The sequence below is a fragment of the Phaethon aethereus genome (genome assembly GCF_964289735.1).
Source record: "Phaethon aethereus genome assembly, chromosome: Z".
Taxonomy (NCBI): Eukaryota; Metazoa; Chordata; class Aves; order Phaethontiformes; family Phaethontidae; genus Phaethon; species Phaethon aethereus.
In genome coordinates this window covers 39046292-39071255 of record NC_138577.1, presented here as the reverse complement: position 1 = coordinate 39071255, position 24964 = coordinate 39046292, and the positions used below count along the sequence as shown (strand labels likewise).

Below are 24964 nucleotides of genomic sequence, written 5' to 3'. Positions count from 1 at the left end.
TTATGTCCTTTGAGGTATGGAGAAAAATATCTTACTTTCTGCACTGCTACTTAATTACATATTGCCCTTAATTTTTATTGCTTAATGCTTTTTTTTAAAATCCATCATTGGGTAAATCCATGGTTCAGACAAAGTCTGAGGTTTTGAGAACGGCACATACCACTAAGACTGAGTATTCGAAGGCACAGACACCCATCTCTTAAGGCATGTAAAATCAGATACTACTGGTAAAATAAAATGCTCAGTGGCTTGCTCAAAGGCTTAGAAATTTTCTGTGATAGAACTGGGAACTGAGCTCAGACTTTCAGATTCTTTGTCTTGATCTTAAATGCAAACCTGGCCTTTTTCTCCAGGAGAGGCTACCTGTCCATAGGTTTGTATATCCACACATCCAAGGTGTGGATAACAACGCAGGATGCTCACACACAGCACTGAGTAGCTGCTGGTGCCATTGTTCAGAGAAGTGAAAAAGGTCATGACCACTTATCAATAAAAGCTCCGTCTGTATGAGTAATGGCACCAGAGCCAGCTGCATAGGTACAACTCCAATTTGAATGATTACAATCTGTCCCTCTATAGTTTCTTTTAATTTTTGTTTGAATATGATCTTTTCCTTCAGCTTTGTGTCAAATAATTCTATACTGTTGGTGCTTTCCATAAATTCACTGCTGCCTTTCTCCCCAGGGAAATATAACTGCTTCTGCCCTGTATAGGTATTACACATAAATTCAAAATAGTGATGACTGTCTAAAGGGGCTCCTTGAATGAATAAATAGAAATCGTTACCTAATGTTAGGCTGCTGCAGTTTGCTGATCTTTCTCATGACCAACCACAAATATAGTATAGTAATTTTTTTGAATCTTAACATGGAGAAGTGTCCCTAAACTTCCTTCTTCCTCTTCACTGCATGAAGCTGAAGTGAACAAGTGACAGCCTAGGAGTTGATAGCACCTGTATATGTCCTCACTAGTATATTTTTCAAAAGTAAAACATTTGCAGGAAGTTTTAAAATTACTCATTTTGTAGACTAAAAGTCTACAAAACAGGTACAAACTTTAACAGGGAAAACCAAAATAAAATAACTTACTTGTCTTTGGAAACATAAACACCTACTGAAGTTAAGAAAGAGATATTGGGTGATTCTGCCACACTGGCCTCTCTGTCCATATCCAGTTCCCTGAGGGCTTTGTCCCCCGCACTGATGCATGTCAGGAATTTCCTTTTGTTTTTCACTGAACTGGCCCCATCACTACGATGGTACCATCTGGCATCCAGATATTATTGTTTGCCCTCTGTGCCCCTCTCCCCCCGCCCCGCCCCCCCCCCCCCCTGCCCCTTATGGTTAGCACCACAGTTATTTATGGCAGTATGTTAAAGGCTGGGTATGGTGTTAATGTACAAAAGCATTTTTCAAGAGTTAGAGACAGAAATCTTTTAAACAACCCCTCCACCACCCATAAAACCAATCTCATTACACGTAGGAAAACCCATGCTTTTTAAATCATGTCTGCTGCTCTTTCTGACTCTGTCTGTCATGCTATGCTGATGTAATGAGCTCTAGTGAAAGAGGCCAGACAGAAAGATGCTGTGGCTTCTCCCTCAGATAACATACTTCTAAGACCTGGTAAAACACCACTTCAGAGATGGACAGCAGTAGGAGAACAGTATGTACAACAACACAGGACAGCAAGGACTTCTCACCTTAAACCTTTGCCCTAGCAAAGAGTACAATACTTTCTTACCACCCTAGAGTATTTCATAGTAGTTCTATGAAATTAATATTTAATTGACCCCATCTAAGGGTGTAGCTGGTCAGACAACACAAACATAACTATCCCCTCTAACCTTGAAGTGGCTGAACTGGTTATGATTAATTCTTTGAGCAGCAGAACTAATAAAGACCGATTTAACATGGATTTATTTGAAGGCTGAGTGCCCAAGTGGTTTCTCTGGTATCTCTTAAGGACTGAACTCCTTTAGAAACCTCTCTTTCAACTGGGGAATTGTAGGGTGTCAGTTTTCCACCTAGTATTTAATTCAGTGAAACGTGTGGAAAACACTACCACTGAATTTCCTGGTGAATATCAACAAAATTTGACAGAAGGGTAACATTCTCTGTGATAACTTTATACCTCTGTCATGTTCAGTTAATAGGAACGAATTCAGACATTACTGAGAGAAGAGGAAGGCAACTGACAGAGAGACATATACAGACAAAATCAAACTGCAAAGCTTGCTTCCTTTAGAAATTCCTGAAGAAATAAATAATCGAAGACACTACACACAGATGGAATAAAAATGAGGCATCCGCTGCTCTAGCAGCACATGTTAGAGAATGATCACAAATTACAGGTGGAAGGACAATGTAAAAAAAAAAAAAGTGTAAATTTATAAGTCATAGTATGCAATTTTGTAACAAAAACTGTATTCAAAGTCACCGAAGTCACAAGACAGCAATACAGAGATTCACAAATATGAGAAATCAATGCATAGAAGAAATCTGCTGAAAATTTTCAGCTTTAGATTTTAAACTTCCAGTCAAAAGTAAACTTTGAGAAGGACAATAGAGTTGCTTACAGATGGGATTTGCTTTCTCTGCCTGAAGAATTGTAAGAAAGGGTGACACTGGTAGGGGAAGAATGGTCTGCTGGCTACAAAGAACAACCCTGTCCGTAGAGGAGAATGGGGTCAGTGACTTGGTGGCATAAGAGAGCTTGTAAACAGCCTCAAATGAATTGTAGGAAAAGTATGAGTCCTTACTGCCATCTGCCCAAGCACATTCATGAAATTGGTGAATATTGCGAGCGAATAGGAAAATCACATAAGCACAGCTTGTCTGAAGGAACTTTGATTACTCCAACTTCAAGCAAACACGCTGACGAACACACAATGCTGCCTTTTCAGCACCTGGCTCACCATGCCACTGGAGGTCTTCTGTTGTTCCTCTGGCTCTACAGCTACTCCCCTTCCCCTCCACACTGCCTCTCCTTTGCCGTCGTTCCCTCCCTGCTGAGCGGAGGAGTGGGGTCTCAAAGAAAGCCCATCCTGGCTGCCCAGCTCAACTCCCACCCTCAAACCCTGCTCAGCCATCTCCGCTCTACTGAATCAGAAAAAAGAAACAGGTTCCTCAGAGGAGGGGAAGCAAGCAATTAAAACTGTTTTTTACAACCCCTGGTATGTTTTCTGAAAAAATTTACAGCAAAATAGCACACTACAACACACTTAGGTGTAAGACAGTAAGAAATTGATTGTCATGTTCAAATTACTCAAATTCACAGTCAGCAAAATACCTGGCTACATCACACTCTGGCTTACACCAGCTAGTGCTTGATCCAACATTAAAAAACTCTCAGCTGTTCCAACCCTCAAATTAGCATGCACCTACACTCCAGGCTGATCATTCATCAGCCAAAATATGCAGGTGATTGCCCGACATTTGTCAGCATAGTAGGCCATGGACATTGTGTTTCTGCATAGCTGCAGAAACACAGGTCAAAAACTGCATTACCATGAAGTATATGTTGCTTTTCAACTGGTTGGTGTATTTGAAATCCCTACACAGATGAATGAGGACAAGTGATGCTATAAAACTGGTATCAAAGTTGATTGTTGATTATATCTGGGTGAGTTCTGAATCTTTTGTCTCCTTTTTTATGTTATTACACACAATTTTTCAATCTAATAACCAGGACCTAAAATGAATAACTGTTTAAAGTTAGACGTTAATGAAAAGCACTATTAATAGTGAGGCACCCAAACTGATTTTTTGTGGAAGTTTGCCACTCAAGGTTGTTGTCAACATATTAGATATTCTGGAACAATATGCAGATGGCTGTTACAGTTTACAGATGGGGATTGCATGAATGGCCCTTTCAGCACAAGTTTTCTAAGTTTTTATTTGGTTTTTCTGTCTCATGCCTTATCACTAAAAATCATTCCAAACTAAACACAAGGCACGGATATCTCCAAGCTTTGGAAAAGTTTACATAAAGACCCTGACTTTGTGCCTTTTATATTAGCTGTTAGTCAACATATATAAAAATCTATATTTGAATTTAATTTAATATTATGTTGATTTCTCATTGGCCTAAAATCAAGATTACACATCCTCCCAGAGTTGTGCTTTTCAGAGAGAAAAAAATGTACAAAATGTCACCCCATGGGAGAATGAACCTAGTCTGGACTGTGCCCCACTGTATTGGTATGTTAGAATCCCAGTGGTATCACCGAAGTGTTGCATGAGATGGGGTTCAAAGATTAGGATGTTTTTGCAGAACAGGGCCTTTATTACAGCAGAACAATGAAACTATAGAGTAAGGAGGCATCATAGCTGTACTTAAAACATTTTAAAGTTCTTAAACTCTTTTCCCTTTGTATCTCTCAAGGTCTGTTTTAATATCACAAGTAACAGACCCATAAAGTTTTCCAGAATATTTCATTAAAATACACATCATGATAATCAAAAGTCTCTTCACCTTTCTCTGCAGGTTATGCCTATTCTCTACAAACCCCTTCTTGTTAACATTTAAAGCCACATATACTCGTATATCTATTACTATAGTCTTCTTCTACAGTACTGTCAACACTGTTCACAGAATTTATCTAAAAATTTCTTAGTGTAACAAATTGATCCAGATATGACCATCTATCAGTATGATTCCTTTTGATGAACTTCCTGATCACACATCTTTTTTAATGTGTGCTTCCAGATGTTATTTACAGTTTGATAAATACACATTTAGCTAAGTTGTTTAGTACAGTCACAAGAAAATAAACTGCACTTCACAAATGATGAATGAGTACGTTCACAAATATTGATTTTTATAGACTTTGACGCTGAATGACTCAACCTAAAAAGTCTATGAAATGCTGGAAATAGTAAAACATCTCATTATATTATATGTGATAGCTGCTGCTAATATATGCACATATATGGATATATGCATTTGCATTTGTGTATAAATGTGTGTATTCATGTATATGTGTATATGTATGTATTTGTGTATACATATGGCAGTTGGATTAAAATAATTTTTATTTTGAGGACTTTATTATATATGTCTCTAGCTCTATTCCAGTGTTCCAGTTTCAAATGACTTTGGTTGAGATTAACCATGCCAAAAATGCAATCATATTACATAACAAATGTTTTTTAGTCTAATACACAGCTGCAGTTGCAATAAAAAAATGCCATGTGCTCGGCCACGAGGAACTGGATACTGATCAAAGCTGTGTACAGACATTACAATTATAGCATGCATTTATCACAGTTCCAGAATAAAAAATCCAAAACATAATCATAACAGTATTTGTAATTTCCCAGCCTCATTGTTAAAGGTTTATACGGTACACCAGTTTTACTGCAGCTTCCTTTTCATTGCAATTTTATCTGGCTAAGGAAGATTAATTGTCCATAAATGACAATATAATTTAATTATGAATGAAATTCTGAGGGGTTTTTTTAAACAACTTAATTTTTCTAACTTCTGCTGCAGTCCTGTTATTAATGAAATGGAGCACATGCAGAAACTGCTAAACTATATTTTCAATAACACTGTGTGAAGAATCTGGCTACACCATGTCCGATTCATATAGTCAAATTTTCTTATTGATATATTAAAAAGGGAGGTATCAACCCTAAGTGGAAGTGTTCTTTTCCAGTTTTTTATTGTAATATTTTTTCCTTCAGCATTACATGTAACTATTTTATGTCCTCCGCCTCTTTCTAACTCAATGGTATTTTTTTTTCACAAAAGAGAAGAGAAACAAATAGGAAAAGAAATAAGAAAAAGTTACAGTTAAGGGACATAATGAGTTTATCTTATGTATTTAGGGGGAAAACGCACAGTTTCCATCAGGCAGCCCTAATGAGAGGGGACTGTACTGTATGTACATAGGCCAACCTGCCATCCAAGAAGGTCTGCAGCAGGAGGAAGAGCTGCTGACGGGTTACAAGGTGCTGACTGAGATCCATCTTGCAAAGGTGGCTGGGCAAAGACCATGAAGTGGCTAGAAAAGCAGGGAGGGGAAAATCCCTGAAATTTTGAGTTAAGTGGTGACAAGGCAATCCAAACCACAGAGCTGAGGTTTCTAGTTTATTTTCTGCTGAAGTTAATTCATTTTATTTGCTGCTACTACACTCTTTTTGTCGGGAGAGGCGAGGGGAAATCATCACTGTATTTTACCCCTTACTTCATAGGGGCACTGTGAGAATAAATAAAGGTGCTGAGCCGCAGAGATACAGTGGTAGTAGGGAACACATACCTGTGTAGGTAGGCAGACTCTCACTATAATATTATGGGAAATTACCTTAAATAAAACATGTATATACTTGCTCAGGTTAAATCTGCATTTGCCCTCTTGAATTCTGTCTCTTCATACCTAAGTGATACACAGCCTTAAGCCCATTGATTTCCAGAGGGCTGGGTTTAGCCTTTACACTCTAATGAAAGACAAATACAGTTTCAAGAGACTGTGTTAGTTCAGTGAAAGCCCCAGGTCCCCACATCATGAGAACATGTTGTCAGCAAACTTTTAAGACTTACGATGGCTCTTCAGACACTACTGCTCCCTCCTCCAGCTCTTGAGCCTGCTTATACCATGGCAACTTTGCTTCCACGGGAAGTTTCTCTATGGAACACAAATAAAATAGGAAAAATAGTGAAAATAGGAAGCATGCAGTAACGTTACTATGCATGCCAGCCTCCGCTCTCTCGCCGAGCATGCCTGTGATGCACGCATGTCTTCATCCATGTGGTGGCTGAGCACAAAGAAGAAAGGAAGGGGAGCAGGAAAGAGAGAAAAAACCTCCTCCATTACCTGGACTATAATGCATACAATGCTTATATGGCCAGATAGTTCACTGCTGCAGCTAGAAGGACTATGGCATTCTAAAGCCAGAAAGGCAAATTAAGTCACTTTTCAGACTATGCAGCTGGGCTGTAAAAGTAAGCACTTTGGAAAGTATTTTTGGAGGGAGTCTTGCAAGTGTAGCAGGCCTCCATTGACATTGCAAAGGCAAAACATATATAATCCCTGTGTTTACTCTTAAATTTTAGAATTTCAGATGACACATTAAGCTTGTTTTTGATAGATTACAAAAAGGAAGAAAACCCTGATTTGATGAGGGATACCACAGAAAAACAGGCAAACCGTAATAAAATGGGCCAGCTATACTTTTCAACTTTAAGTTTATCAGTTCATCAGCTATGTGGATTGTAAAAAAAGGAGCTTGATATTTTTTCTGTCATTTCTGATGGAAAACAGTAGAGCTGCTTTTCTTCCCCTCCAGGTTGTGCGCATGGTGTAACGAGCTGCTCTGCTCTGGGGACCGCAGGGCCATGCCGCTTCGCGAGCCAAACTTCACTTTCATGTGGTGTCAAAGTGGAGTATTTGAGCTGAAGGCAGTGGAGCTGTTTTAGCTCTTCAGGGGTATAAAGCAAGACCAAATTTGGCACTATAATTTGAGAAGGAGCTCTGCATTTCAACAAAATGTTCTGGGCTAGGATCAGGGACAAATGAAAGGGAGTGAGACTCAGACCACTGAGGGGAACCAGGGCCAGACCTATTTGCCACTCAGAAATCACCTAAGCATTTCAGGTTTATAATGCACGAATTTGTACTTGCCAATGGAGCAGATTAAAGTCATTCAGAACAGTCGGGAAATTTCTGTGACTCTGTTGTGCACAAGAGTGAACCTTTCACATACACACACCAAATTTCCCATCTGTCAGTTGTATCACAGAGGAACAACAACTTACAACTTGATCTCACAGCTACTGCAACTTTAGTCAAGCAAATTTCCTTGGAGCAAGTTACTAACTGAGAAAAAAAGGAATAGTAATAGAGTTACTATGCCTCTCTCTTAGAAATAGCTTGCCAAGCTCTTACTCTAACATATTTATTAGTGCCATTTAAGGATGAATATTTGCCAGCACAGCTCTTAGTTTAATCTATATTTTACCACATTTGTTATTACAAATATGTACGAGATATTTCTATTTATATGCTGTGCAGCTTGTTTTATGGGTTTTAGAAAGCCAGATCTTACTTCTGTGCTTTTTTGCTTGGATGCAAGTGCTTGTAAGAAGCAAAAGCTCTTCGGTACTGCTGCCTGTTATGTGACTTTTTAAATACCTTTTCTTTTTTAGAGGTGTAGTTAATTATCATCTATACTTAAAATGTAAAATGAGATAGAAGATTAGAAGTGTGGATGTTGTACAGTGTGCTTTGACAAAAACTGAATAAAAACACTCCTAACATAAGCTAAGGAGGAATTTTTACCTTTGGAGATTAAAGTAAAATCTCTCCTTTTATAAAACAGTTAATCTGTTTTAAACTGTTTTAAACAGTTAATAAAACACTTAAATCCTATATTATACAGAAAGTTGTATTACATTAATACACCTATTATTAAAAATGAAAATCATTACTTAATTCAGGGATATCCTGTTTTTTCTCATTATTGGTATAAAATAAACTGCCTTGGTGTTTGAACAAACTAAAACAAAATAAATTACATGAACTATTTTCATTCTATTTCTGTTTAGTGCAGTGGGTTAAAAGAAGAGAGATTTCCACATGTTTTGTCTTGCTGCTTTGGTCAGCTAGGAAGATTGTTTTTTTGCTTGAAGTTAATCCAGCTCCAGAAGGAAAAACCAGGCTAAGGCTAAAACACTCAATAGAGGAGTGGTACTTTGCTACCAGTACTACACTGAATTTCTAACTCTATATTTGTGAGATAAAAAGGACAAACAACCAGCACATAAATAGAATAATTTGTATTGGAAGACACCTCTGGTGATCATCCAGACCAATTCTTCTGAAAGCATGATTCAGCCTTCAGGTACATGGGTCTTCAAACATTACTGCTTGCATTACGGAGGGAGAACTGAGAGCATTGCAGAACCAAGATGAGGAATAAAATTAAACCTAAGCAAAGCAGTACGTTTCGTGTAGGACTTTCCATTCAGTGGGAAAAAAGAGAAGAAAAAAACCCAGAAATTAATCACATATGTACTGCAAAGGGCAGCATACCAGTTTATCCAGGATAGAGATGCCACTCTGTTGCAAGAGTGGGCTTTCAGCAAACAGCAATTTACTTTGTTCCCAGAGAAGTCCCATTGGAAGAGACTTCTTGATAGATGCAGGCAAGCAAACCTTTCCTAGCTGGTCTTGCTCCCTTCTCAGGTTCCCTAGGCAGAAGTCAGCTGTAGGTTGTTTGCAAGACCTGATTTTTTTGGTGTCTTACTGCATTTTGCTTATACTGTATGGTCGAGGCAGACAGGATTTTGCTTCACCTGTGTTCTGAACACCATAAACAGGTAAAGCCCCATGAAAGAAACTGACTGACCAAGCCCAAACCCACTGAATCTCCATATGAGGCTCAGAGTCATGCTAACACAGTCACAAGGCCTTTTTTTTTTCATCTTGGAAGGTGGATGGTGTGAGCTCATGTTGTCCAGAAAAATACAGTGCAAACATACCCATTGCTCCCCAGAGGCCCTGTGTCTGGGTTTTGCCACTTTGGTGGCTGGCAGATGCAGTGAATTCTCATGGTCCAGATAAACTGGAATCTTGAAACTTGGCAAGTGCACCCATCATCAGCCACAGAGTACAGAAAGTAAAATTCCAAATTTCACTGTTCCATCTTGGACCAGCACAAGGTCACGAGTCACTCTTATTTCACAGGGCTTCATAATAAGTGCTTTTAATATGTATCAGGATAGCAATTAATTTTTTAAAAGGAATTTAGTTCATCTTACGGTGAGGTTTAAGTCTCCAGTTTAGGGAAATTAAGTTCACTTGCATTGTTGTAGCCCAGAAGTTTCTGTAAGTTAGTTGGCACAGAGACACAGAGGTTGTATCAATAGAGGTGTATACATGCACAAACATATGCATGCTCATATACCTGTAGAAATGATTAAATACCTCTGTCTACTGCACCTGGCCACTGCTTGTTTATCCAATCCAGTGTCCAGGACTTCTTCTAACGTTCCCACCCCACAAGAACCTGCAAACATCTGCAGAAATATTTTCTCCTTCTCTCAACAAAACGTGGGGGATTTACCCCAGTGTTATTCTCTGCCTGCATCCACGTCAAGAAACATTGCTATACAAATTGTGAATACTACTTGCTGTAAGATGCTTCAGGTCCAACAGTCTTCCAAATTTTGCAGCCTTGCTAGTAAGAGGAACTTCATGTTGGGGTATACAATACTTGCTTCTGATCTGTTTCAAGCACCAAGTTATGAACCGGCACTTTAAAATTATGGTTACATTTGTCTACCACAAAAGTTTTTCATATATTTAATTCCTTTTAAAATACAGGGCAAATTTAGCCCAGACACAATCAGCGTGGTCAAGCCTGCTTACACTGTGGTCAAATATACACTTATATTGCTTGATCTGGTGGATCACAAATTAACACTGAAAACCCCAGAGCTTGTAAGACAGAGGAAGAGGCCAACATTCACTCCAGGTTGCTAGCAGACAGACTGGAATAGGAATGGCAGGCTTTAAAAGTGCAAATTCACAACTCAGTACAGGTGGAAACAATGCTACCAACAACAAAAAAAACAGCTCAACATGGAAGAGCTCTGAAAAATTTATGAGACTCCTTCTGCCTCATTACCTTTGGGTTTGTAGCAAGGAGTGGGTACGATGCATTCTTCTTTTATATGTGGCTTTGTTTTAGGAGTACAGCCTCCTGTGTGCATCCCCCTGTGATCAATGCAAAGGACAACACGGTATCTGAGTCCTTGTCCACAGGTCACAGTGCACTGGGGAAAAAAGAAAAAAAAGGTGTGTGTGATACATCACAGGGATGATAAATGAAAAGGGACTATGCAATAGAAGTATGTGTACATCAGAGATCAAAAGATCATGCAGAAACACCCAACCCTGGACATAAATTATTCATAAGATTTGGCAGTTATGGATAAAATATAAAATTGACAGCAATTTTTGCCTTTTTTCTCTGCACATTTACTTGGTTTGGACACTTTGCTGCTGGATTTCTCTTGCAGTGTCACTCTCTCAGCGTTGGCTACTTGGCTTGTCGCCATCCATCCCATATTGGATATGCTCAGTAACACCCTGTCAACTTCATCTGGAGTCACTCTGTTTTGCTTGGACAAAGTACTGGGGCTTATGGGTTAACAGGGGTGACACTCAGCTATTCTGGAACATGGCACCAAACAGAATGGGAAACTATTTGGGCTTTCTTCCCTCAGACAGTTTCTTAAGTCTTTTTTCATTTATTTTTGGTAAGGTACATCAACTTTCCCCCCGTACAGATTGTTTCATAAGTGGTTGCACAGGAGAGGATCAAAACTATCAGCCAGTGGGGAGGGCTATGGATACTACCAACATTACTTTGCTCTTGGGTAGCAGCTTTCATCTGGAAATCACTAAACACTTTGCAATCAGTCAAGAACACCTCACCTGTGGCTGAGCTAGCTTAGCTACTAAAACCTGTTTTACTTGTTGAGAAACTGGGGTGGTGAGAAACTACATTCAAGATTAACTCTATGTACAAAATCAAAGTACCTTTCTACGTTTGTAGAAAGACGTTTCAAAGACATTTACTTTTGTACAGAAGGAAAGGTGAGTCAGGAACAGACAACTACAAGCATCAGAGAGCAGAGTCATTTAGGGTTTTACATATTTCTGGAAATTTCTCAGTGATTCATGGTATTCAATTTATGGTGGAAAAGTTGTACTGAAAATATACCATTACATGCTTACTGGTTTTGTTTTGCACATTTCATTTATGTTCCCAGTCTATTATTGGTAGAAGGTCACTAATTAACATTACAGATCTCATTTATTTTTCTGTCATTCTCCTTAATCATATTAATCTTATTAATACATTATTCCTGAGCATTTACCTTGCAGTTAGACAGATAACACCATTTAAAACAGAAGTCATGGTAATAAGGAAAGAAAGTAGTGGATGTCCCTACTTCCACAAGACCACTAAAGTATAATTTAAGGTTTATTCCTAGTGAGGTAAATATAAAACCAACAGAGCGAAGCTGATTGATTACCGGAGACCATTCCTGAGCAAGCCACTTTGGGCAGTCAAATATATTGCAAGGCTGGACAACAGGCATCTTTGGGGTATACATGCATTTCCATTCTTCCACAGGGCTGATATGCCCCTGAATGTCTTCTTCCACACATGAGACACTGCGGCTTTGAATGCCCCCTCCACAGGATGAGGAACAGGCAGTCCAGGGTGTACTTTCCCATCTGGGGAAAAAAAACCGCAAACCAGAGTGGCATCAGGAAAAGGAACACCTGCTGCCCCGACCCCCCAGATGCAGGGTTTTTTTTCCTGATTAATGTCAGTAAAAATTAATCATATATATTTTTTCATGAATGGCCGTAACAACAAAGGACTCTCATGGCTGCTGTCTTTAAGTCACAGATTAATAATATGAAGTCTCCTCCTCCCATTAACCCAGTGACTACCACCACAGAAACTTTAAATACTTTTGACTTAATTCCTTTTATTTAACTAATGGCATTAGTGTATTTTCACAATTTGTCATGTTCTGGGGGATCTTTGTCACAAATCACTGGAAACTCAATGTGCTCTGAAGCTAGCGCTCCTTTTGCAAGAACATACAGGGAAACAGCAATGTTTCTTTCCAGGGAAACAACTGAGTTGAGGAAAAAAGAGAAGATGGGAGGAAGGTAACGAAAAGAAGACGTGACTATACTGATAAGATACGTGGTCTCTGATGGATAAACCATGTGGTCTTGTTTCCTTACAGTTGAGGCAGTGAGAGGAATTGAGCAACCACCTTTTCTCTACAGGTGCCATTTGAGAACGTAATGACAAATGACACAATGTGTACGTTCTGAAAAGCTATGCATACTTATGAGAATAATCCTTTTTTTTTACAGTGATGCATATACACTAATGAATGTATTGTTTTATATGTGTACATGTCTGTCCACATAAAATAGTCTGGTATTTCCTTCTTTATATTCAAGCCATTGTCACAGAGAGGACCTGGGACAGTTGTCATGATCCAGTGCGGCTATTCCTGTATAATACTGTGCATGCCTGATGGTATAAGTGTATGCACGTTCTATCTACCTGGAAACATTTAACATCAAAGGCAAGTGTCCTTTTGATAAAGACATTAGAAATAATGCTTGAAACAATCATTTTGGTCATAAGTTTTCATTTTTTGACTTAAAAGAATGATTTTGTGGAAAAACCCCACTTGTTTCCTCTTTCAGGCAAGAATAAAAACAGGTGAAAGGTGAAGATTCTTTTCTTCCACTTAAAACAAAGGAATTATTTTTATTAAGTAACAGTTACAGGCTTACCAAGATTGTAAAGCAATATGAAAAATGCTTATCTTTCCTGCTGATTTTTCATCATATCAACCCATATTTTTCTCATCAGCTCCAGTACATGTAAGCTCCATACATGTAAGCACTACCCACACTTGGCTACTGGCTAAAAGTGCCATAAAACTCAACGTGAAATGGCTTATGTTAATAGCTGTTTATGAATGGTAAAGCCACTGATTAATTCTACAACTTATCACTAAGAAGTGGTGAAACAATGTTTACACCGTTCTTTATCCACCATTGTGTGCTCAGCATAAGCCACATATGTCATGAACGGGTAATTTTAGCAATATTTTTAGTTCAAATGTATTACCCGTGGCTCTGCTGATCACGTTTCCCAGCATAGATCTCAGGTTTCTCACTACCACAAATCTAAATGAAGTGGCCTCAAACTGAAACCCATGGGCAGCAGGAACTGCTGCAGCCAGCCTGAGCCAGCTTTTCCCAGGCACAAAAGTGACCTAGCACCAGGGAATGAACTTCCTGCAGTCCTTGGGACAAGCTTCCCGATACCTTAGGCAACCTCAGCAGTATCACGCAGCTTAAATCTAGGCAAGCACTTTGGTCCTCAGGTTTTGTGTAAGACAGGAAGGAGAAGTTTCTCTGTTGCACAGCTCAACGCAGGTGTCACAGTTCCCTTCGAGGTACAAAGGGTGCAACACTGATGGAGAATTTGTGAAAGGAGCTGTTGGTGCATTAAAAGCACCACATCTGCTGAACTATACCTTTCCCTCTTTGTGATAAAATTCAAGGCCGAAGGGATCGCAGTAGGGAAATCACACAAAGATACCTTCCCAGATTTGCTCTCCATTTCTCCTGCAGCGTTGATCACTCTCCTCTGTCCCTGGTATTAGGTGCCAGTCTCAGAAAGGTAATGCAACCAGGGCCTCTCTGGTTTGGTTGTTTTTTTTTTTTTCTTCCCTAAACTCTGCAGGTTCAGAGGAAAGACATTTTTTATCCCCCTCTGACTTGGCCCTCTCTCATGCCAGCCTCGTGGTCTGTTCAGTTTCTGCTCGCTCTGAGGTCTGGAGAAGAGATATGTGTCTGCGTTTTCCCTCTCGGGCCGAAGGAGGAAGACCTGAGCCCTGTTCGTGGGTTCACGGGAGCACGTGGGGGAGTGGGGGAGAGGGAGAAGAGGGGAATCAGCAGCAAAACAGTGGAGGGATAAAGGGGGGTGCAGGTCCCAGCCAGCAGCTGCAGCCTGAGCAATCGATGAGGGGGTTTAAGAGAGAGCAGTGCGGCTGGAAGGCTGGATGTAAAGGGACTGTTACAGGGTGAGATCGTAATCCAGAACAGCTTGAGAAACCGTCTCAGCCTTTTGATCATTTTCAGGGAATGATTTTTTTTTTTTTTTCTTTCAGTGTTATTGAAAGCGAAATACCTCAGGGCATTTTGATCCTTTATTTTGGATTTTCTTCAGCAGTAAAAAACCTCTGCCTAGCTGCCAGCTGAGGATGCTTTTTCCTTAAATACAGTCCCTCCAGTGTTAAGTACTGACGAATCATGCTCTGATAAAAAATTGTTCTCCATCTTTTATCAATGTACGTGCCCTTTGTACATAGTTGAAATAAAATCATCTATTCAAAGCTAGAGTATTAAGCCCTGTATTAATATCCTAACTTCTATAGAAGTTCTTACTAGAACAGGTTTAATTTTTGAGGTTAGGAGGTATACAGGTGTTTGTTTTTTTTTAAATAAAGAACAGAGAAAAGTGTTTTACAGAAAAAAAGGAATTAGGTGCAGGGATATATTCATAGTGTATCTCACAAACATCTGGTGATAATGACTATGTGTGCATAACCATAAGCACTTAGCTAGGAAGAAAAAAGCCTAATACAAATGACACAGATCATTGATAAAGAGTGTCAACATGAATGGCAGTCACAATGCTTGGCAAGAAAGCTGCTCTCCTCTTTGTCTTCTCACTCACAGTTCGGGCTGGGTCCATGATTTGGCTGGAGACTCTTGAACATGAACGTGCTACGCTTGCACACTGATGCTGAAAGCTCTCTGCATTAGGCCTCACCATGGTTTGAAGGAGGTCGTTTCCTCACTAGGATGAGACTAACAAGTTGCCTAGGGGGTTCTTTCTGTGATTTCATATGCCATGACACAATAAATTACCAAAGAAGGAAACACAGCACAATACTGTTGCATGTCCGGGAAATATTTCAAAAAAGGTTATTATCCTTCAGCTACCAAACATTTTTATCAGCACCAGTCTTTTTCACTGCTTTAAGAGCAATTACTCATGTGATTATTTCCATAAGAATCTCAAGTCTTACCTTAAAGACAGTTTTAAATTTGAGATAATCAATAATACAAAACCTGGCTTGATCCTGTTCCTTCCCCTGATCTCTAATTTCTTAGAAAAGCCAATGGATTAATGCCCCTGGGGAAGGCATTAGCATGGGTTTGCAGGATCAGAACACAACGCTGTCTAAACCCAATATCTCACAATTTATAAGCATGCAAGAAGCAGCACCACTGGGGAGAGAAAGCCTGATGGTTCATTACAAAGCCACAGGTTATAGTCCTGTTCAGAGATGAGTAAAGGGAAGAAAAAGAAAAGGTGTGAGAGAACACCAGCTTCAGCTGGAATATCATTTCAGTTCCGCATCAATAGAATTTATAACAACAGGTTAGCACTTGAATATGTTTAGGTTAATCTGCAGGAGTTCAGAGCAAGAGAAAAGCAGCATCTGTTAACTTAGTTTGAAAGCAAAGCAGAAGTGAAGAGGAGAGGGAGGGAGGGGAGGGGAGGGGAGAGGAGGGAGGGAGGGGAGGGGAGGGGAGGGGAGGGGAGGGGAGGGGAGGGAGGGGAGAGGGGAGGGAGGGAGGGGAGGGGAGGGGAGGGGAGGGAGGGGAGGGGAGGGGAGGGGAGGGGAGGGGAGGGGAGGGGAAGGGAGGAGAGGAGAGGAGAGAGAGGAGAGGAGAGGAGAGGAGAGGAGAGGAGAGGAGAGGAGAGGAGAGGAGAGGAGAGGAGAGGAGAGAGAGAGAAGAGAAGAGAAGAGAAGAGAAGAGAGAAGAGAAGAGAAGAGAAGAGAAGAGAAGAGAAGAGAAGAGAAAGAAGAGAAGAGAAGAGAAGAGAAGAGAAGAGAAGAGAAGAGAAGAGAAGAGAAGAGAAGAGAAGAGAAGAGAAGAGAAGAGAAGAGAAGAGAAGAGAAGAGAAGAGAAGACGAGACGAGAAGAGACGAGACGAGACGAGACGAGAAGAGAAGAGAAGAGAAGAGAAGAGAAGAGAAGAGAAGAGAAGAGAAGAGAAGAGAAGAGAAGAGAAGAGAAGAGAAGAGAAGAGAGAGAAGAAAAGAGAAGAGAAGAGCAGTAAATGTATTTGTTAATCCTAGCATCTGGTTGACTGTTTTACGTACCGAGGAAGGGGATGGTAGAGGTCATAGGGCATGATCTGCTTGTATCCATCACTGTTAGGAACAATAATGCCAACCCTCTGAGTAGAAGGTACACATAACAAAATAAACACTAAATGATTACATTATACAACTTTTTTACACAATATTACAAAAAAAACCCCAACCAAACAAAATCTTTTACCTAAGTTGCTTTCACATTTAAAAGAAAACTTATGCTCCAATCCTGCTGTTTCTGAGTCAGTCAAAGAATAAACCATTGATTACTACTTTATTCTTATGAATATATTACTGTTTGACTAAGAAGCAATCCATTACCACTAGGGATCCAAATGCATTGTCCAAATATTATTTAGTTACTACCTGCCATTAAAAAAAATAAATCTACACTTAATACTTTCTTGGAGCTTGGATCCAAAGACACTGAAGACAACAGGGGAGCTTCTATCTGCTTCAGAGACCTCTAAATCAACCCCCCATTCAAACTACTATATGGTTGTTTCTGCCCTTCCAATAAAACATCTGCTTTTACAAGGGCCGCTGTTAGAAATTCGGGGAGTCTCAGTGCAAGAATTCAAATCTGCATTTTTTGTCTCTCCACCTTACATCAGTCCAATTTTATTCATCTTCAGAACCTGCCTCTTTATTTGGGTTTTTCTGGAAGAAAGAAGGAGCTGGAGACTTGTCACATTGTTTTTTTGTTTGGTTGGTTGGTTTTGGTATTGTCATGACTGGTGTTATTGGTATAATATCTAAAAAAATATAACATCTAAAAGTTATAGAAAGCAGTAGTGTAGAGCAAAATTATTAATTATCTGAATTGTTATCATGCCAATTATGTGTGAGATGGATGTCATTTGGCTTATTGGCAACTACAAGATCTCACTGAATTGCTAATCTGGAATTTCATCTTTTGTCTGCACTTTTCATAGATTCTGACTCAGAGTAACTCTACCCATGTTGTCTCCCGATTGTCAACCGTATCTATTAACATCAAATAAACGACGCCACAGCACCTCATCTATCAGCTTCATCGAAGTCACCATGCAACAGGGGGCTTGGATGGGGCAGGTGGGCAGAACCATGAAAGAATGCATTAAAGTAAAAAGTGTTTCCCTACCCAAGTTACAGAGAGATGAAACTGATTGAAAAGAATGAAGGTGGTTTTTGAGAGCCTTATACAGATGAGAAATGCTAGGTATGCTACTATGGATTTCTGCAAGGAGGAAGAAGCAAAGCAGGGGGAAGGGAGAAAATATTCTCCATCCTCAACAAGTTCACTGAAAACTGCTGTAAGCATTCAAAGGAGTCTTGTCATGCTAAGGTTAAAAGGGTTTATTCTTCTTTCAGTCAACAGGGTTTTTGTGTGCATAACTCGTCCACGATAGGAGAATGGATCCCATTGTGTTTTCACAGCGAGGAGTCAGCGCCAGGTCAGCATGCTGGAATTTTCCAGCTAAAGCGCGGGAAGATGTTAGAGCCCTGGGAGTGTGTGATGGGGACTACACAGCTGCCTCTAAGATTAGCAGCCTCTGCAGTCACAGGAGCCCTCTGCATGAGTCTGCATATTTGCATCTTCAGAGAGCTGTCTGTCTCCACAAAAATCTAAAAATGTAGGAGAGGCAGTTCTGGCATTGGCAAACTTTGGAAAAGACAAATAGATCATTTTGAGTATGGCCAATGAACAAGTCTTTTCAGACTTAGCTTGATGGGTAAATGCCTGGAGAAGTTTGAGAAACTGTGCACTAGTATTTTAAGAAGATGGAAGGGGCCTTTTTCTGAGTTTTTTTTGCTTTTGCTTTTGTGAATCTCTGCTGTTTTCCTGACTCTCCTACCACCACTGCTGAAGTTCCACTTGGAACTTTTTCAGCAAAAGGCTTTTGCACTTTTCAGCTCATCAGGTTGCTAAGGAGTGGTTGGAAAAAAAGATTAATATACAAAATTCAGAAATGAAATAATTATAATGTAAAAGTATCTACTGCCTAAGAAAGAAACAGATTTCAAAACATTTCTCACTCATTGCAATGAGAAATGTTTTCTTTCTAATAAACATCGTCTGTATGCATAATCTATGTCTCGATGCATTAGTATGCATAATATCCAAGGCCATTCCAATGGAAATAACCATACCCCATCCAAACACTGTTATGAAGATTAAATAACATTTACAAAGCACTAGATTAATATTGTCATTGGAAAGGTTTGACCCTCAAAGAATTTTGCATAGATAAATTGCATTTCTTTATATATATCTCTCTGGTATAGAGCTCCACAGAATTACTGACACTGTCCTTGTTGTATATGTGAGGGGCTTCAAAAGACTCTCATTCTGTTACTGCAAGATAATGATCCCCAGCAGTGCAAGTCCCATGATCACAGTGAGGAAAAAGACTCTTACAATAATACACTCTTGTTTAATATATGACTTCAAAAATTGTCTTGAAGATAACAGAATCATTAAGGTTGGAAAGGACCTTCGAGATCATCAAGTCCAACCATTAACCCAACGCCACGATGCCGCCTAAACCATGTCCTGAAGCACCACATCCACACATTTTTTGAATACTTCCAGAGATGGTGACTCCATCATCTCCCTGGGCAGCCTGTTCCAATGCTTGACCATTCTCCTGATGAAAAAATTTTTCCTAATATCCAATCTAAACCTCCCCTGTCACAACTTATGGCCATTTTCTCTCGCCCTATTAGTAGTTACTTGGGAGAAGAGATCAACACCCTCGTCGCCACAACCCCCTTTCAGGTAGTTGTAGAGAGCGATAAGGTCTCCCCTTAGCCTCCTCCTCTCCAGACTGAACAATCCCAGTTCCCTCAGCTGAATCTCATAAGACTTGTGCTCTAGACCCCTCACCAGCTTCATTGCCCCTCTCTGGACATGCTCCAGCAACTCAACATCCTTCTTGTAGTGAGGGGCCCAAAACGGAACACAGTATTCAAGCTGCGGCCTCACCAGTGCCAAGTACAGGGGCACGATCACTTCCCTACTCCTGCTGGCCACACTATTCTGATACAGGCCAGGACGCTGTTGGCCTCCTTGGCCACCTGGGCACACTGCCGGCTCATGTTCAGCTGGCTGTCAACCAGCACCCCAGGTCCCTTTCCGCCGGGCAGCTCTCCAGCCACTCCTCCCCAAGCCTGTAGCGTTGCACGGAGTTGTTGTGGCCGAAGTGCAGGACCCTGCACTTGGCCATATTAAACATCATACAGTTGACCTTGGCCCATCAATCCAGCTTGTCCAGATCCCTCTGCGGAGCCCTCCTACCCTCCAGCAGATCAACGCTCCCTCCCAACTTGGTGTCATCTGCAAACTTACTGAGGGAGCACTCGATTCCCTCGTCCAGATCATCGATAGAGATATTGAACAAGGCCGGCCCCAGAACCAAGCCCTGGGGAACACCACTTGTGACCGCCGCCAGCCAGATTTAACGCCATTCACCACATCTCTCTGGGCTCGGCCATCCAGCCAGTTCTTTACTCAACGAAGAGTAAACCTGTCTAAGCCACGAGCCGCCAGTTTCTCCAGGAGAATGCTGTGGGAGACGCTGTCAAAGGCTTTCCTAAAGTCCAGGTAAACAATGTCCACAGCCTTTGCCTCATCCACTAAGGGGTCACCTGGTCATAGAAGGAGATCAGGTTCATCAAGCAGGATCTGCATTTCTTGAATCCATGCTGGCTGGGCCTGGTCCCTTGGTTGTCCTTCACATGCCCCGTGAACACCCTCAAGATGAACTGCTCCGTAATCTTCCCTGGCACGGAGGTCAGACTGACAGGCCTGTAGTTCCCGGGATCCTCCTTCCTGCCGTTCTTGTAGATGGGTGTCACTTTGGCAAGCCTCCAGTCATCTGGGACCTCCCCTGTTAATCAGGACTGCTGATAAGTGATGGAGAGTGGCTTGGCAAGCTCCTCTGCCAGCTCCCTCAGTACTCTCGGGTGGATCCCATCAGGCCCCAGAGACTTGTGGGTGTCCAGGTGGTGTACCAGGTTGTTAACTTTTTCCTCCTGGATTATGGGGAGTTTATTCTGCTCTCTATCCCTGTCTTCCAGCTCAGGGAGCTGGATACCCTGTGGATACCTGGTCTGGCTATTAAAGACTGAGGCAAAGCAAGCATTCAGGACCTCAGTCTTTTCCTTGGTAACAATGTTCCCCCCCACATCCATTAAGGGATGGAGATTCTCCTTGCCTCTTGTTTTGTTGTTAATATATTTGTAAAAGCATTTTTTGTTATCATTTATGACTGTGGCCAGATTGAGTTCTAGCTGGGCTTTTGCCTTTCTAATTTTGTCCCTGCTTGACCTAACAAGATCCTTGTACTCTTCTTGAATTACCTTCCCCTTCTTCCAGAGTTGATAAACTCTGCTCTTTTCCTTGAGTCCCAGCAAAATCTCCCGGTTCAGCCAGGCCGGTCGCCTTCCCTTCCAGCTCATCTTACAGCACATGGGGACCACCTGCTCCTGCACCTTTAAGAGTTCATTCTTGAAGACTGTCCAGCCTTCCTGGACTCTTTTGCCCTTCAGGACTGTCTCCCAAGGGATCCTTTCAACCAGTGACCTGAACAGACTGAAGTCTGCCCTCCAGAAGTCCATGGTAGTAGTTTTGCAGACCCCTCTCCTTATTTCACTCAGAATTGAGAATTCTATCCTATCATGGTCATTAAGCCCAAGACGGCCTCCAATCACCACATCTCTCACCAGTCCTTCTCTGTTTGTAAACAGCAGGTGAAACAAGGCGCCTCTCCTGCTGGGCTCACTTAACAGCTGTGTCCGGAAGTTATCCTCCATAGACTCCAAAGATACAACAGAACAACAGATAGTCATTGTACCATTAATGGCAACTGCATCTTTCCTGGCTAGTCTTGTGTGGTGTTTTTGTATGTGTTCCACAAAAAAACACAAGCCTAAGTGAAGTATTTAAAAAACATCTTAGAGATTACTTTGGTGAATCATGTACTTTTTGACTGGAAAAAGTGGTTTAAATTCCATTACTCTATCAGTCCATCATACTCCTATAAAACGATGGAAGAGATCTCGTTAATGGGCTTTGTTCACTGTATGTTACTCAGACAGTGCAAAGAGAATGATATACTAAATGAACAGAGCAAATAATAATAGTTCATCCACTACACTGAGATTTCTGGCTGATGTGGGAGTAGCTAACAGGACTCATTCTCACAACACCTAGAACAAACCTGTTTCGGCAGGAGCAGGAGCACAAAGCAAATTATTTTGAAGATCTTTTTGTATCTCATATGTCTGAAATCTCCCATGCCTTTCAGACTAACAGGTTGTGTCATATACTCTGCAGATTGTTTTGTTTTCCTCTTCAGTGCTGGCAGCTTCAGCACAGTTGCTCTTCTAAGGCACATGTCCAGCTGGAGCAGGAGCTGCACATGCCAGAGGTGGGTGTGCCGCAGGGCTGCCCTCTCTGCAAATGTTCAGCTTGCCCCTGGGATGGATGCCTGCAGCCATGTTCCTTGAAAGTCATGTTTGGCGTTGTCTTCCCCAGTAGCTCCTTCTCCTCCTTAAGCTACACCCCTAGCCCAAATGGCAGGCATGAATGCCTTTCTACTGTAGCTCCCCAACGACTCTCTGACAAGGTGCCAGACCTTCCTGCCTCCCTCTCCTGCATGTCCATGGGTCTTGGGTTGGGCACCTGCTGAACTGAGCAGGGCATAGGAGCTAGAGCTGGGAGAAGACCCAGCAGAGAGAAAGGGCATCTCTTCCCGAGATGCCTCAGGGTGGTGTGACCATGCATGGGGATGATGTGCCAAGGCTGGGAGTGGGTAGAGGCCGGTGCTGCTCCTGCACTGGTGCTCCCACACCCTGCTGTGGTAGTGCCCTGCCTCTGCAGGACACTCGCATGCCTCCAGCTCACGGCCTTCACTTCTGCTGTCAGCTCTGTTTTCCTTTCCTGGGAGTTTCCTGCCTGCAGGGATGCCCACACTCCCAGGTGGCTGGAGCTGTTACACCTCTTTCCTGGTGGGGACTTGCTCAGTGAAGACTTAGGCCTTCGCTGAAATCTGTCGGACTTGAGAGTAAATGATCTGCATGGCAGGGACTATGCCATCTAAGCAATCGTCTGAAGTATGTCTAAGATACTAATAGCAATCGGCAAATAATAATAAAAAGTTAAACCAACTTAAGTTGGCTGTGGACAGCTAATTCATTAAGTGAAAAGAAACACTTGGAAGACCTGAAAAAGTTAATAAAAAAAGACAAGAGTTTAGCATCCAAGCCAGCATCTCCGTGAGAACTATGATTATCACTGGACAGATGACAGGCTTGTGGAAAAGCCACCAGCTAAACACTACAAATCCTGACACTAAGGCACTGTGTGATGCTGCACTCTCCCCTCACAGTGCTCTGTGAAGATGCCACTGTGTGACATTATCACCTTGTGCTATAAGAATGCTTTCTGCCCCGAGAAACAGATATCGAGGCCCTCAAGTAGACAGTATCTGTTAATGTTTCCCATGTGTTAGTCTGTAAAACTATCACTATTTCCATTCAGAGCTGAGGTAGATGACATCTACAGTAACATCACAGGTACAGGGAACATCAGCTTTTGAATGTCTACTTTTGGAGGTAGAGAGTATCTTAATTCTCAGTTACGCTACCTGTATGAGTTACATTTCTGGTTTCTGGACCACCAGAAACCATCCTGAGATATGGATAGTACTGTGATCATCTTATCACATTACAAGCTATCAGTATGGAACTTTAAGAACTACCATGTATCTTGCATTTATATATCCTTTTATATGGTCTTAGAACTTTACAGATTGGTAAAAGCCAGTGTCCCCTAAACATTTTAAAATTGGAATGTCAGTGGATACTTAAATAACCTATTAAAAATGCAAAGGACTGCCAAGAAAGCTATCCTTCTGTGTCAAACTCCAGAAAAATCTCATACTTTAGACAGCATGTCTGTTCAGCACAACAGTATCTCACCTTTATAATAAATGACTTGTTCATGGTGTACAGATTTCAAATTCTGAGAAACATATGGTTTACTTATCATTCTCATAGACTGTTAAAAATTAACCTCTCTTTACATGACTTGAAATGGGTATCATTAATTGGAAGCAGCAGAAGTACTTCCCTCCTGTAGCATAACTGTAATGCTTCTAAAAATCTTCTCCCTTTTTATTCATTTTAGTATTTTATGGTGATTAGGATGAGCAGTGTTTAATACAAAGATGGAAATTTGTTGTTATTTTCCACTACTAAATGTTAACAACTGAATATTCAGTGAGTCTCTGTAAGAGACCATCTTACTTCTTGCTGCAGTCTTGGTCTCTTCCAGGAATTAAAGACTCTACATTTTCCATAACGTCATCTTAGGCAGACAGATAATCTGTATTTGATGCTCATCAAAGTACAAGAAAGTACAAGAACAACAGCTTCTTTCTGCCTTTCTTTCTGTTTTTCTTTAATATGAACTGTCTCCTTAGAACTAAATTTGCTCTGCTACTTACATCTTTTACCACTTTGATGAATGCTTCCTGGCCCACCCTCCAGGCCTGTTCTGACAAAATTATTTTCTAGCTTAATTTACATGTTTCTGCCCTCCCCAAAAATTCAAGGTTTTGTCTACCTGTCTTGAGAAAAAAATTGCCTCTTTAGGTGTTAGGAGTACCTGCAGCTCATCTTTATCCTGCTGTTAAACGCAGGTGATCCCAGTTATGACTACCAGAACATTGCCACTGCTATCAGCTCCTTCTCCAGCTACAGTTCCTGTATCTGGAGACATATGTACTGCCATTTCTACTTGAATGTATCACCATTTCCCATTCAGCCTTACTGAGTTAGAACATACCAGTTGGGGATAGCTGGTCATGTAGACCACTGTCCCTGAAATGATAACAGGAGGGTCAGACTGTGCTCCTGGTATATCCACTGTTATCTTTTATGACAGGGAAAATACCTTTATGCCTTGGTGCTTGCATTTCCATTTCTGTCGAAGCAAGGTAAGAAGCGCTGGTTAAATCAAAGGCAGTACCATTCCAAAACAAAGATTCTATGATTCTATGATTCCAAGCATTAGATTTTGCCCTAGAATCATAGAATCATGGAATCATTAAGGTTGCAAAAGACCTCTAAGATCATCAAGTCCAACCATCAGCCCAACACCACCAACCATGCCCCCTAAACCATGTCCTGAAGTGCCACATCTACACGGTTTTTGAATGCCTCCAGTGATGGTGAC

At 41.1% G+C, this 24964-nt stretch overlaps 1 protein-coding gene across 1 annotated transcript in view; it reads right to left on the bottom strand.

Annotated features, from left to right (window-relative positions):
* ADAMTSL1 (ADAMTS like 1) overlaps nt 1-24964 on the bottom strand; it is a gene marked incomplete at both ends in the record, with an annotated part of 200758 nt that overhangs the window by 86636 nt on the left and 89158 nt on the right. Inside the window, 4 exons of the mRNA XM_082013297.1 lie at nt 6547-6631; nt 10635-10782; nt 12052-12256; nt 16747-16797. Coding sequence (XP_081869423.1) covers nt 6547-6631; nt 10635-10782; nt 12052-12256; nt 16747-16797 — 489 coding nt within the window. The remainder of the gene's footprint in view (nt 1-6546; nt 6632-10634; nt 10783-12051; nt 12257-16746; nt 16798-24964) is intronic.